Below are 15,648 nucleotides of genomic sequence, written 5' to 3'. Positions count from 1 at the left end.
TGTCACTGTACATGACCCCGTCCATGATCCTTATAGTGATTGCAATATGGTAAACATTCAACTTCTATATCGTGCGAGTGACAGGAAATCACTCGACTTCTACCGGTCCTATTAGCGGAGCATCTATGCGTTAAGGACTCAGGTACAATACATTGGATTCCTACGATTTATGCATTTAGGGCTTCATTTCAACTCCTAGACTTAATGCAAGATACAGATTATAAGTATAAACTTGTAGAAATGTAATAATTGAAAATATTGGGTTATGCACCGGGGCTTGCCTTCTTGAGTGGGGTTGGGGGCAGGACTGTCAGAGACTTCCGAACTTTGGTTCGGGGCTTCAGTTAGATTCTCGGCGACGGTGGTCGGGTCTTCAGAAAACCCTTGGTCTTGTTCCAGGACTAGCTCGTAGTCTCCGTCGTCGAGTGTCATTGATTCTACATGATATGCAACGATTTAAGTGAGATGGTGCTTGAGTTAAAGATTTTATTTCACAATAAAGTTGCAATCCAATAAATTAACACACATGATCTCATGAAACAAGGGGTTTAATCTCAAGTCACCATTTACACTTAAATTATGGTTATAGTACTAGAATTACTGAAAACAGAAACTAAAATAGTTGAATTTGAATTCAAACTTCAAGTTTAAATTCAAATCTTAGGTAAATAGAATTATAAAGTCTTGAAAATTTAATTATGAGCTAATTATCAACATATTAGATTATGATAAAAAGATCTAAATAAATAAGCCTTAGGAATATGCTTAATTAAATTCAAACCCTTTTAACTTTTGATTTGCACAAGTTCAAAAGAACTTAAACTATAAAATAGTATTGAGCATGAAATTTTTATACTAGCTCACATACGACCTAAAGAAGCTACATACCAAAAATCACAAGAAACTAAGCTAGTATGTAGAAGTTGTGCGTACTATACCCTTTTACCTTAAGTTTAAAATAGATTCAAAAGTATTTAATTTCAAAGCAAACTTCATTAATATAAGTTGTAGAGTTTGAATTCTAGTTTCCAACAAAACTGGTATGGTAATTTTTGGTTTTTTCTACAATTTGCTATGAATTTTATAAGTCAGCAGCCTTTCTCACATAAAATAACACATGAGTTTACACTGGGGTTCTTGGTTACTTGCACAGAGACCCCTAGAACAGAAAAAGATATCACAAATATGCCCTTGCTGGCCCTCGACGGCATCCGGCGTCTCTGTCCATGGCGTTCTCGCCGGTAGCAAGGTCTTGGGTGGGGAGGGATAGGTGCTACACGACCTACAGGAGCTAGCAAACACGATGGAGGGTGATGTGCTCGAGGAGCAGTGGTGGAGCACCGCTGGCGATGAGAGATGGCGGCGACCGTGGCGGCGCGTCGTCGTTCCCGGCGAGGGGCCGAAGAACATGGGAAAACAAGGCGCGCATGAGCACTGGGGGAGTGCGGGGATGCTTTCCCCCAACTTAATTTGGTCGGAGACCGAGCAGAAGGTGGTGATCGACGGCGGGGTGGACTTCGGGCTCTTACCGGCGGCGATGGCGACCAGCGTTCCGCGGGCGAGGGCGACGGAGGGTGGTGAAGGAGGCGTGGGATCGCTTCAGGAGGATGATGTGGTGCTGATGATGCCTTTGGTCGGGGTAGAGAGGCTTTGTACCGACGGGTCGGCGGGAGGCCGAGCGGCGGCGGAGGAAAGAGCTCGTCGGCGCTGTGGTCCGGCAGTTCTGGTGGAGGAAACGGGGATTGGTTCGCTCGGTGAGCTGTAGTGGGTCACGGCAATGCTGTTGCTGCACTGGATAGGGGATTGGGGAGCGGCGGTGGGGCTGTCGATGGTGACTAGGGACGGCGGCGGGGATCGGGTGACGGGAGATGATCGGAGCAGGAGGGATCAAGTGAATTGTGCATGTGCAAACGCGAGAGCAAGAGTGCTAAGAGCTTTAGGGGGTGCTCGGGATCTAGGAGAAGATAACATCGCGTGGAAGCAGAAGCTGGCACTCCGAGGCTCGGATGGCGGTAATGCGACGTGGAGGACGCAAGGGCGGGCCAGCACAAGGCCAGGAGAGCGGCGGCGAGGTAGGGAAATGACGCGTGGGATCGTGAAAGCAGGAGGTGGCGCTGGAGTCGCTGCGACGGCGAGCGGCGGTGAAGCGCGGCTCGGGCAGACGGCGGGCGACGTGGCGAGGCAGGGAGAGATAGCGCGGCTTGGGGGGGGCGGTGGCGCTGGGCGGGGTGGCACGTGGCTTGGCCCAGAGCAGCGCAGGGACGGCAGGGGCGGCGCACATGGCCGGGACAGCGGCGGCGGCGCGCGGTAGAGAAAACAGACGAGAGGGGGAGAGAGGTAGACGAAGGAGGACCCAAATGCAATTTGCAGAAAGGATAGGGATCATACTGTAATGCATAAATAACTTTTAAACCAGTGCTCAAATGAAGATGGGTCCAAAAGCAAAAATGTATGGTTTTTCAAAATGTACAACTTTGCTTTAAGGTTCATCCATAGAAGAGCTAAGGAGTTGGAGTTAATATAAAATTTAGCAAAGATTCTAAACTTTATACAAATTCCTATTTAAAAATTACACTACAAATACATCGTATGTGTAGTTTCACCTATATTTGCGATTTAAACACAAGTTTTTGACTTTTGTAAAACAACCCTCATATATTTAAATTCTACCCTCCATGCTTACCCATTTAACACTAAAGGACCTCTATTAAAATATAATTATATAAACAACCCTTTTCTCTTAGCATTTAAATTTTTAACATGGTTTTACCACATTTTGCACACAACTTCGTACTAAAATCTAGGGTGTGACAATGCTGAATACCTATGTGTCACAATATGGCTCTGGTAGGACTTTTAGCATCATTGAGGAACTTGACATATGATCTGATGCCTATGCAGCGGACATGAGCACCGGTTCATACCATGACCCGGTGCCTGATAACCCCAGCGGCATTACTGCCGAGTCGTGGCACGATCCGGCGTTAATGATTGACCATAAGCACCGGGTCATGCCACGACCCGGTACTAATGCCTCCGCCTATAAATACAAGACCCCGTTCCCTCTCCGAACTGCCATGAACTCAACACTGTTCATGGCACCCGGGTGAGAGGAGGGGAGGAGAATTTTTGGAATTATTTTCTAAAAATGTTAGAAATTTTTTCCTTGAGCTAGCAATTAATTTTCTTCGGTGCAGTTAGTCTTTGATTTAGTTTATAATTATTATACACTTGCTAATTAATTTTTGTAGTTTTAGTTTGCAAGTGATTTAGATGTAGTTAGCTACCTATTTAATTTATTATTAATATAATAATTGTTAGATATGCGAGATGTAGATACCATATGATTTAGATGTAGTTAGTAATTGGTTTAGTTTATTATTATTATTATAATTATTATTATACATATTATAATTAATTTATTTAGACAATCTAACGAGGTGGTTTTAGTGTATTTAATTTTAGGTTGTTTTACATTTTTAGAAATGAATTATTTTTACACTGTAACGATGTATATATGGTATATTTCTTAAAAAGAATTTGTATTTTTTTCCAACATAGTCTTATAAACATTAAAATCTTTTATGCTTACACTATAACCTATTGAGAGCTAAATATTCCGTCAACAATAGTTGTAGCACATCCAGAAACTGGAGAATCTCTCTTGTCAGTAAGAGAGTTGACACCAAATCAGTGAACCAGGCATGGACATAATTTTTATTAAAATTCAACTTTATAAATGATGTTATAAAGTTGTATCTTCGTAAAGATTTTGTTCATGACTCCTTCATTGATTTGGTATCCTCTGTTCTCTCTAAGAAGGGTCCAGGAGAGGCTCTCCATTTCTGGATCTGCTGCAGCCAGTGTTGATGAAATCTTTAATTCTCTAGGATTTTAGTGTCAGCCTGAAAGATTTTAATGTTCTGAAGGCTATGTTGGAAGAAATACATAAATATTTTCGGAAATAAACAGTCATCTCCGAAAGTCTATTTGTGGAGATACGGTTTGAAAAAAAAATTGAAGAGTGTTAAAGTGTCAAAATAATTCTATTGACTTTTATATTCAATTATTGGTTAATAAGTAATTATCGGTTACACCTTTTAATTAATCATGGTGTGTGATGGATATTTGGACCTTCTAATTATTCATGTTATTGTAATTAATAGAATTATTCATTCTTGTTCATTTATTTAATCATTATACTGAAATGGTATATATTTGAACATAAGTAATTTGTAGATTTACTCTTTATTTTTCCAGATAAGTCGGCAATGGATGTACAACATCGACCGGCGTTCAATAGAGTTTATTAATGGTGTGCACCAATTTTCATCGATGCAGCCAAGAAACACAAGCATTTCGGAAAGTGTACGACGGAGGACCTAAGAGTACGCACCAACCGTTCGTAAATACGTTTACAATTATTGTGACGCGATGAACTAATATATCGAGCTTTATTTTTTAAAATAATAGATGATGCAAATAAAGAATGAAGTTCTATATGTGGATACAATTGATGCCGTGTCGGAGCAGCTGATAGGATTTATTATGAGGGAGATCCTGGATCCTAAAGGCGAGTTCTACCACGACGGTTCTATTAATATAGTAGCATCCGCATTGACGTCATGAGAGCTTAGAACTTGTAATCGTGATATTTGTATATTTATAAATATTATTATATCTAGATAACTTAATTACATGATTGTCAACGATATTTAGTTATTTTTATATATTATTTTCACATGAACAGGACTAGTGAACGTATAATAGTGTATAGCTCGTGTATGCGTAGCAATTTTACAAACAGAAATAGTAATAAACAATTTAAATAAAACAGGATTTGTAAAAATAGAGGAGAAAACCCTTAGGTACCGGTTGGTCGGTTGGAAAGACCAACCGGTACCTTAGGAGCCACCACGCTGATGCAAGATATTAGGCACCGGATAAAATACTCGGTGTACAAAACTAAAACTTTCGGTTTCTTAGTACCGGTTGAAGAATCGGGATTTATACCGGTTTCTTAGTACCGGTTGAAGAACCAGGATTTATACCGGTTTTCAACTGGTACTAAAAGTTAGGCATAGCCCAACAATGCACGAGCACGAGCACGTGGAGCTCGGCAGCGGCGCTGCCCACGCAGTCTGCCACCGTCCGACAGAATGGAAGATGAGGATTAGATGATGTCAACATCTGTTTTAATCCCATGTATAGTTGGCGGCACTGACAGGTGGACTCATGACACGATGGAAAGGCGATATGGTGATGATGTGGCACCAGCTCGGACAAAATCAGGACAGTATCGAGCCAAGGAGGTCACGTGTCTAGTTAGACCCGCTAGACAGTCTCCAAAACCGTTCTCTACCTTGTATATAGAGAAGATTCCGTTCTTTACATGCTCCAGCAGCGTTCTATAAATGGTTCTTTAGAATAGAGAACGTTACAGGTTTCCTCTATATATAAAGATTCTCTCTTCTCTTCTCTATTTTTTCTTTACGTTTTAAACACTGGATTAAATAAAAATAAAATATATCCATAGCATTTGAGGTATGATAAATACGTACGTATAAAAATTTGGAACAAAATACGTTTCTAATATAGAATTTAATGTATAGAGAACGAGATTTAGAGAACGTTGTTAGAGAGAAATAAGATATAGAGGAGAGAATCTTGTAAAGAAAACTGTAAATAATAGATATAAAAAAGATATAAAAAAGATATAGAGAATCGACGGTTAGAGATAGGCTTGGCGAGCCCGCGCCACAAGCGCTCCTACCGGGCGATCTCTGACAAACCCCAATATTACCGGCTCCCCCTCTCCGCACTCCGCACACTCGCCACTGCACTGAGGTCTGCGGTGCCGTAGGAGTGTTCGACTCCCAAAGGGCCAAAGGCACTATCCACTCACGTCCCACGTGCACACCGTGGTCCCCCATTCTCCCTTTATCATTTGAAACAAAAAAATTTATATGAACAAAAATATAAAACCAAACTATGTCAACATAAACTATATAAAGATAAATCATTCAAAACAACTACAAAACAAAAAATTTATATGAACAAAAATATAAAACCAAACTATGTCAACATAAACTATATAAAGATAAATCATTCAAAACAACTACAAAACAAAAAAATTTATACATTATTTATTAAAAACTGTAAAAATATAAATTATGAGCACAAAAATATTTTCATAAATTGTATGACACGAAAATTATGAGCATAAATTGTACTAACAAAAATTATGCACATAGATTCCTATTCATAAGTTATGCATAAATTGTATGCACACATTGTATGAAAACAAAATTTCTGTTCATAAGTTGTGCAAAAAATATTTACGAAAGGTTATGAAGTAAAAATATTTAGGCACAAAAAAGTCTAATAAAAAAGAAAAGAAAAGCACGTCCTGATTCCCGGGTCACCGCAGTACGCACGAATTTGCTGCTTCCGCACAGGAGCACTACTCGCGCCGGCTGCTAGCTGCTGCTTTTGTTTGGTGCCTTGGTTCACGCGGAGAAACAAAATGAAAAATAAGGTAAGCATCCGGTGGGCCTCCACATGTGGCGTGCGCGCCGCGCGGACGGCGCGGTTGGAAATCGAGCGTAGAATTGGATTTCGGTGTCTGGTTTTGTGAATACGAGAAGTCAGAACGGATGGATTTTGAGTCCAAGGTTAAAACGCGGACTCAGGGACTGTTCGTTTCCTACCCTCTAAACTTTAGACCCATCACATTAAAGAGAATCTTGCTATTTAGAAGTATTAAATAAAATCTGTTTATAAAACGTTTTGCACAGCTGGGTGCTAATTCGCGAGACAAATTTAATGAGCCTAATTAATCCATAATTTGCCATAATGATGCTACAGTAATCATCCGCTAATCATGGACTAATATACCTCATTAGATTCGTCTCGCGAATTAGCCCCGGGGTTCTGCAATTAATTTTGTAATTAGACTTTATTTAATACTTCTAAATGATAAGATTCTCTTTGATGTGACCCCTCTAAACTTTAGACCCCTGGAAACGAACACACCCTCAGAGTGCGTTCGTTTCTTCCCCTCTAAAGTTTAAATCTATCACATTAAAAAGAATCTTATCATTTAGAAGTATTAAATAAAATCTATTTATAAAACTTTTTGCACAGATGGGTGCTAATTCGCGAGATAAATTTAATGAGCCTAATTAATCCATAATTTGCTACAGTGATGCTACAGTAATCATCCGCTAATCATGAACTAATATACCTCATTAGATTCGTCTCGCGAATTAGCCCTGGGGTTCTGCAATTAGTTTTGTAATTAGACTTTATTTAATACTTGTAATGACAATATTCTTTTTGATGTGACCTCTCTAAAATTTAGACCCTATAAAACGAAGGCACTCTCAGTCCATAATCCGAGAGGAAAATATGAGTTTTTTTGTCATTTTTCATCAGTTTGGACGATGATCCTATGGGGAATCCTATTTATATTCCGTGCGCAGGGAATCGCTGGTGTCGCACAGCCCACCACGGACCGCTACAGGCTCACAGTTGCAACAGTGCACCTTCGCGCAATCATGTTGGTGGGAAGCTAGCAAACTGCTAGCATTGCAACTGCTAGCAAGCATGTGAATCATAGTGTCGCGCAGGAGCTTGCCGGTGGTGGCAGACCGGCGGGCATGCTCTTTTTCTTTTTCTTTAGCTGCATCATTGCGTCAATAATTTGTTTTTCCCCTAAACTACTATAGTCAGCATTTTAAATACTAGTTTCAACATGTATTCAAACTTAGTACAACGTGTCTTACAAAACAGTTCAACATTTTATATGAAAATATTGAAATCATATATACAATAGGTTGAACATGTGTATCGAATGTTGTAAGAGTATATTTTGAATGTTATGTTTAGAAAAATTAAAAAAAAAAATATGCGTATGAGATCATGTTTTTTAATAAATTCTAGATAGCACCGTAGTTCAAATGGAATTTTAAAACACAATTATGGTTTGAAAGAAAAATAAGGTTAAAATTTCGAGTCCTAACAGAATCTCTGCATCCACCCATGCACAGCAGCAACCTACGCGGTGATAAACTGACCCAGCTCCACCCTAAAGCCGTGAGTATGCTGAGTGCTGCTATCCACCTGGTCCGATCTCATCTATAGCCCGCACGAATCTCGAATAAGGAATAAAGACAAGTTCAATAATTTCTTTCAGAATATATATAGGAATCCCAGATTTGATGCCCAGCCTAGGCGCAACACGAATGCAAGAACATGGCCGGACGAATAGGCCATTGACGGAAAGCAGGGCTGCTGGCCGACGAAGCTTGTCCCAAATGCGAGAAAATGTGGCCATACGCGGCAGAGAGACATGCTAGAAAGGCGCTTAATGTGGGATGGCATTTCATAGTGAGCAATGCCTCCAAAAGCATTATTTCTTTTCTTGCAAAAGAAAAGGTGGAAATTTGATCGCCAAGCATGTCGTCATCAAAGGTATTCTATGTTAATATATAGATGTCTCCTTTTGTAGAGCATCTAAGCGTGAATTTTTTGTTGCCAAGAATCAACTTATACATGAGAAGCCTGAAGCGAAGAACACAAATCTAGGCTCTAGACAGATATTGAAACGCCCCTGTAGTTTGAGTTAGAAATGGCTCTAAAACAAACTAAGGCAAAATAGATGAAGAAGAACACTTACTTAGATTGTAGGTCGAAATATTGCAAGTTTGGATAGATAGTCTCGTTTCAAGTTCAGGGGTCCGAGAACAAAATCTTAATTCAGATTGACAGGATATGAAAGAGACAAAAAGCAAAAGAGACAATCATGAACCCTTCCTTCCACTGCTAAAAAATACCTTGTAATACAATCTCCAGAATATGCAAAAAGTGATGTATAGAAGCTCACTTGTTTCTGTTAAAGCCAAATAAATCAACTTTGCTATTGGAAAAAGAATCGTGGCATCAAGACAATGGGTTGACAAACATGAAGATAATAAGAAGGGGTGAAGAAACTCACGGGGTTATCGCTGACATTGCACACTGTTTGGAAATCTTTTCTCTCACCTTTCTCTATCTTCCTCTTTGGACCATGTTATCTCTGCCACCATGATACATGTACCAGCTCAAAATTTTCGACAGCGTGCCCTGCTTCTCAAGATTGATTTCCTTGCTTTCTCCAACATTGAGCCTAAAAAATATAATAGCAAGTCCATCTATATACTTCTTTGCCGTTGATGTCATAAACGTAGGCATCTGATATAAACTACATGATATAAAGCAAAACCTAACTACGACCACGATGTGACAGGAAATAACCATGCTAGTATCCATTTTCCAAAATCCTGTGCAGAACCGTGGAACGAGAATTAGCACAGTGGCATAGGGTCAATAGAATCAGAAATTTCGAAGGTCAGAGAATTCGCAGCGCACACACCAGAACGGAGAAAAACAGTGGCAGCAAAAAGGGAACCATGGCAGTGTTTGTTGGTTATATCTCTACATGCAGCGCGCCCTCTGCTCGGCATTACCATATTACTGAAGGATTGTTGTTAACCTGAAGGAACCCATTATCGGTGTTCCATCTCCACATGCTTCCTACTGTTGTTGCTCTCATATTTGATATTAAAAAAGTAGGTCAAACCAGATTGGTAGCTAGTGCAAGTAATACATGAATTTCAAATATGAGAGATGCAAGCATTGCATCTATGAGTAACCAGACCGACAGTGCAGTTTGCCTACCAGTCTTGAGTATTGCTAGAACTAACTTGAGGCATTCAGTTTAGAATATCACGAAGTGCAAGTTGTTACTATTGCTTCTCACAACCATCAATTGGATATGGAAAAATCACCAAGAGTTGATACCAGTTTCGGTCACCTCTTATGAGTTTCTCCTTGGTCTGGCATTATCACAAGCACCTTCAAGGCATGGTCTATAAAAGACAGCGCGCAAGCTAGTTCGTATAAATACTGAACATATACGTGTGCCAAACCACGCATTCAGGCTTATGTTGGAAACTTGAAAGAGATATGGCATCCCATGGCTGTGCATCGCAGCCGTTTAATCATTGTGTTACCTTGTACAAGGTTCCCAAGGACTGAAGGGGCAAGGATAGACAATAAGAGTTATAGTGCCAATTTTTCCCCAGAATAAACAACAAATAACTGGGCAAGGTGCAGAAAACTAAATGTTTATACGTCAACTGTGATTCAGAATGCCATGTTATTCGTTTCGGCGGCGCGGTGGGGCACGGTGTCATCTCGGCGATGATGGCGGCGGAGAACTGACACGCGGGTGCAGGTGCGGGCGAGGTGGGGCTGCGCGCGTGCATACATCTCGCGAGGTCGGACGCGCGGTCGGAAGATTGATCTGAGCCGTCGGATCTGTACGTTCGGTTGCGATTCAATCTGCCCGAGACGAAAGTTGACCGAGTCAAAAGTTGCACCAAAGTTATGTCCCCACTCCGTTCTTTCTAGTTATGGAGATAGAGATTAGAAAGATAATAAATAACTTATCAAATATAAAATAAAGTTTAACAATTTGTTGAACTATGAAACTGTAAGTCTTGTGAAGATTAAATTATTAGACATCGCATATAGAAATCTGGTCTATGATAGTAAAGTCATCAAACAAGATGTCGTTGATGTCCACACAAAAATGTTGCCAAGCGTCGTTGACTCGGTGCCGTCGATGCGGACAGCGGCGGCGCAGGAGGCGATGCTTGCCTGGCAGCTTGAGCCGAGCACATCTGCACAAGCTAGCAGCAGAGTGACTTGCTTGCAGGTGGTGCCAGACCACATGCGCACTACGGAGCGATATCGCAAGGGCCACGTACATGTGGGCTGATGAGTCGACACAGGCACAGAGATGCGGCCCATAAAAAATCGATTGATACGGCGAAACAATAATCACTCGGGTGATGCCGTGATGGGTTAGGAATTCCGAAACCAAAAAAAGAGACAGATGTGCTAATGGGCCGAAAATTATGAAATGCATGAGACGCAACACATATTAGGCCCACATGTACCAAGCAAACTGATCAAATAAAAGAGCCTCCACACGAATCTTACAGGAATCTTCTCCATCTAAAATGATTTTTGAATTTCAATGTAAATAAGCTCAGACTGTGGACATGTTTGTTTAGGTTTTTATTTTTTTCAAAAAGCTGCCTTTAGTGCGCTGCTAGTTCAAAGTTAAAAAATGGCTATCATGTCAGCCGGATTCAATTTTCAAGCAATGATACATGTGATGTACACCTCCTCATGACAGTTTCCTACAGAAGCTTTTGGCTTCTACCGTTAGCTTCTAAAAGTCACTTCTAGAAGCACATTGTTTGTTTGTTTCACCTTTTGGATTTTGACATGTAGAAGCCAACAGAAACTCAAATACACAAGGCCTGTCACGGTGCTTCTTAAATGGTACTTTGGCAAGGTATGAGGAGGCTAAACATGTAGAGATAGTTGTTCGGGCCTGCCCATCCAATTTTCTTTTTTGAAGCTAGCCCATCCAATTTTCTTTTTTGAAGCTAGCCCATCCAATTGACGTCAAGCTCGGAGGTTGGCCCAATAACTTCTGACAGAGCCCAGCACATCACTTGGAAATAAAAAAATAGCACACATCTCACTGTCAGCAGGGTAGCCTTGACTTGACCCAGGGACATTGAACAAACACTGGTGCAGGTGTGCAACACCAACACATCATGAGTTCATGACCCTTGATCCAACAGCCTTGCTTAACCCTAGTTATCGACTGGCGTGCCGATATGGCCCCCTTAATTGGGCATGTCATGGTTTGGTTTCTATTATAGACCATGGATTTACTTCACTGGCTTCATGGTAATTAGAGTTTAGGAGGCTTCCTCATCACACAAATGGTCTAAAACTCCAATACAAAACTACAGCGAACATGGGCACATGTAGACTTCCTTTGTGTTCGAGGTATGGCGGAGTCGCATAACATACTTATAGCCAGTGGCGGAGGACGGAAAAATTTAAGGTATGACGGAGTCACATTGATTCAAAAGTAAGATTTTTGAATTGAAAGCAGTCTGTGCATATGTTTATGGGTACTTGGATCTGAGCCTCTTCCTTAGACAAAAACTCCTCAAATCTGCACTCCAATTTGAACATGGCACATGGCAGCAGCATCAATTCACCAAAGTGAAGAAGAAAACAAATGAAAAGCAAGCAAATTCAGATATTCGGTATGCAGTATGGACCTCTCATTTTTGCAGTTTCCTTTCCGAACCATGCTACTAGTTGCCTTCTCCATGATGCGTACAATCGCTGGCCACTGTGAGCCCGCTACATGACCTCCTTTGCTCGTCTCGCGGTCTCAGCAGTTCGCGTGGCCGCGCCCCGTCGCCTGTCGCCTCAACGCCCAATTGCCACCTCACCGGACACCTCGCCCATAGTCGCTTCGTCCTCGATCAGAATTGCTCGTGTTTCTGGATATCGGGAGTCACCAAGTTAGCACGTGGGCTGCGCAGATGGGCTCCTTGAATAAGCAGAATTGATTGAAAAAAGCTCACGATGCTCGCATGTAACGGTTCGCATTAGCCCGACGTAGCGTCTTCTCGCGCTCGGAGAGTCGGAAACAGAGCTCCGATGGAGCTGTCGGACAGCATACTCAAAAACCTAAGCGGAGGACTCGGAAAAAAAGTATGGCGGCCGCCGTAGCTTGCCATACTGAGTCCTCCGCCCCTGCTTATAGCGAGAAATCCAATCGTCGCATAACATTTAGAAATGATATCAGTTGCATGCAAGAAATTCGACTATACCTTACCAGACTTCTTCAAATTCGCGTTAGCTGGGAAGCAATAGTGTTGCATGCTAGAGTGCTAGATGCCCAACTCAACAATGGGGCAATGCATGCATCTATCAGATTATGTGCGTCCGTGCTATGACACTACAGTAGGAGAAGATCATGCACAGTTTGATGCGGGTGATGCAATTCCGACTTTCTGAGGCAAGGCGCGAGCAGAGGGCATCATGGGCTTAGGACTTGGGCCGCTGTGTCTGCTTCTTGCACTGGTCTACAAGCTAGAGCCAATGACACAGGCATGGCCACATCCTTTCAGAGCATGGCCAATCCAGGAAGGATGCCGAGGATGAGGCAGATCAAACAAAGAGAACACCGCCATTGTTGCAGCATAGGAAAAGGAGAGATGCTCAGCACAGGGCCGCTTGTGGGAAGCTGCAGACATCCTGGCGACATGCGCACTAGCTGCCAGGATGGCTGGTGAACCGAGAGCGACACAGCGCTGCGGCGGTCTGCGTGGTAACGCACGAGTGGGGACGAGGCGGTAGAGGAAGAATGTAGAGAGAGCCAGGCTACTCGAAAGACGTAGATATTTTATCGCCGGATGATTATTGTTAATATAATTTTGACCGTTCGTTTTCAATCCAAAGGACATAATTTTTCTGACCGACGTGGATTAACGAGAGCCCAGGAAATGCACGAGCTCTAGAGTGAAGAGATGCGGTATGCTGGATGCAGCACCCAACCCCAAGTCCCAAATAAACCCAATGGAATCCCTAGCGGACACCTAACCTGAGATTCCAACGCCCTCTGCCTCCCTCCCTCTCGCTTTCGCTGGCTGCTTTTTTCTTTGCCCGACTCGCCTTTCCTTTCCCCGTGGTCCCTTTCTCTTCCACCGGACCACCTCCACCGCACACCTTTCGCCTAGTTTTTCCCCACCCCACTTAACCCCTAAGCAAGCCAAGCTCGCCAAGGCTCCTCCTCCCCTCGCCGGCTATAAATTGGGCTCCCCTTCCAAGCCCCAATTCCCTTTTCCCCTTCTCTCTACCCGCCTCTCTAAGTTTCCTTGCAGCGGCACGCTGTTCCGCTGCAGCTGTTGACCTCTGCCGCCCTCACCTACCCACTACCCTGCTGCATCTTTGAACATCCCGGCCCTTTGCTTCCAGACACCTGCACCTTTAGTTCCCTGTGCCTTGTGAGATTCCGTTCCGAGAACCTTCTCGTCGGAGAGGCTGTAGCAAAGTGTCTGTGCAGCCAAATCTCTGCCGGAATTCTTGGCCACAAACCTTGCTGATCAGGGCAAGACTCTGTCGGAATTTTTTTACAAGAAACCTTGTAGCTGTTCAGGCTGTCACTCTGCCGAAATTTTTCACCAGAAACCTTGCTGGTTAGGGCGTTACTCTGCCGAAATTTCCAGCTGCAAAACCCTCTTGTCCAGGCCGACACTCTGCCAAAATTTTCACCTGGGGTTTCTTGATTGGTCAGGGCGAGACTCTGTTCGAATTCCCATTCGAATACCTTGTTTGCTCAAGGGGAAACTCTGCTGGATTTTTCTTTCGCGACAAGCTCTTCCTTGAGCTGCTCTTCTGACTTGTGTCCATGCTTGTGCCACGAACCTTTTGATGCTGCTGCTCTTCCGGTCCCATCCCCCGTGTTTATGATAACATCCACCGTCCTCGTCCAGTCCTTCTCCGTCGTCTTCCTCTACTGGTTCTATGTCTTCTCATAATTAACCGACCGCACGTAGTAATTATTTCTTGGAGATTTACGTTCTGATTTCTGCCAAGAAGTGCTAGTAAAATCGAGCAAGAAAGTGATTATTAACCAGGTAATTTTATCGGTGAGACTAAGAAAGAAGAACATGGCATCTCCCAGCATGGTGTCCGCTGTGACCACGTCGCCGTCGACCGGGTCCGAGCCCGAGGCGCCCTGCTGCGACCCGCAGCTGGCCGCGGTGACCGCGGAGAGGAAGCGCAAGCGCAAGGAGTCCAACCGGCTCTCCGCGCAGCGGTCGCGCGCACGCAAGCAGCAGCAGCTGGACGACCTGACGAATCAGGTGACCGCGCTGCGCGCCCGAAACGGCGCCATGGCCGCGGCCGCCTACGACGTTGAGCGCCGGTGCGCCGCCGTGCAGGCCGAGAACGCGCTGCTGCAGGCCATGAACCTCGAGCTCGGCGAGCGCCTCCAGTCCCTGACCGAGCTCATCCAGTGCATGGAGGCCGCCATGTACCACCAGCCACAGCTGCTCGACGCCAACATGTACTACTACTAGTAGTGCCATGCCATCCGGTCGCGTCTTCAGGCCGTTGCCAGGGAAGTTAACTGTAACTAGCTCTCGAGTTGTGTCCATGATCTATGTAAGTAGCTGTGTGTGCAATGTATTTGTTGCTTTGTCCAGCTCTGTCGTGTTGTTATTGGGTGGGCACTGGGGCAAGGGCAAAGTAGGGTTTTTGTGGTGGAGTGTGCTGTGTCACTTTATAGTGTGACAAGGACGGCAAAGAGCTAAGTATGTGGTTAATTAGATGCCCTTGTGGAACAAGCAACTGCCTTATATATACCGTATCATTTTGTCAAGTCGTTCACACTTGTCCTATTTTTCCCTTTGATGGTGAGAAAAGAACAAAATCCGTGAAAAAGATGGTTGGCCACAAATTGAATCATGGAGTCCAAAATGATTTGCACCAAGATCTTAATAATTGTAGTCTGTCTGATATTCTGATAGGTGGCTTCTAGAATCTAGAATCTCACATCTGTGTGGTCTGCTGGTACGACGACCACCTTACATATTGATGATTCGTAATAATACTATAAAATTTGCATATGAATTATGTTGTATTTACAGCGAAAGATTTGATGATCATACTTATCAAGATGTTTCTTGTATAATAAATGAAACCCAAAGTACAAGA

At 43.1% G+C, this 15,648-nt stretch overlaps 1 protein-coding gene and 1 long non-coding RNA gene across 2 annotated transcripts; one reads left to right on the top strand and one right to left on the bottom strand.

The window, feature by feature from the left end:
* Positions 1 to 11,990: 11,990 nt before the first annotated feature.
* Positions 11,991 to 12,503, bottom strand: LOC112894739. Its single transcript, XR_003229036.1, has 2 exons — positions 12,198 to 12,503; positions 11,991 to 12,088 (listed from the first exon to the last, which is right to left on the bottom strand). It is a non-coding gene; the product is annotated as an uncharacterized LOC112894739 (long non-coding RNA).
* Positions 12,504 to 13,764: 1,261 nt separating this feature from the next.
* On the top strand, positions 13,765 to 15,316 carry LOC112894738 (bZIP transcription factor 44-like). Its single transcript, XM_025962540.1, has one exon. The coding sequence runs from the start codon at positions 14,601 to 14,603 to the stop codon at positions 15,009 to 15,011; it is 411 nt and encodes a 136-aa protein (XP_025818325.1). The 5' UTR covers positions 13,765 to 14,600; the 3' UTR covers positions 15,012 to 15,316.
* The last annotated feature ends 332 nt before the right edge of the window (positions 15,317 to 15,648 follow it).

This window comes from Panicum hallii, chromosome 5 (genome assembly GCF_002211085.1).
Source record: "Panicum hallii strain FIL2 chromosome 5, PHallii_v3.1, whole genome shotgun sequence".
Lineage (NCBI taxonomy): Eukaryota > Viridiplantae > Streptophyta > Magnoliopsida > Poales > Poaceae > Panicum > Panicum hallii.
Note: the sequence above shows the minus strand (reverse complement) of the source record. Positions and strands in the feature narration are given on the sequence as shown.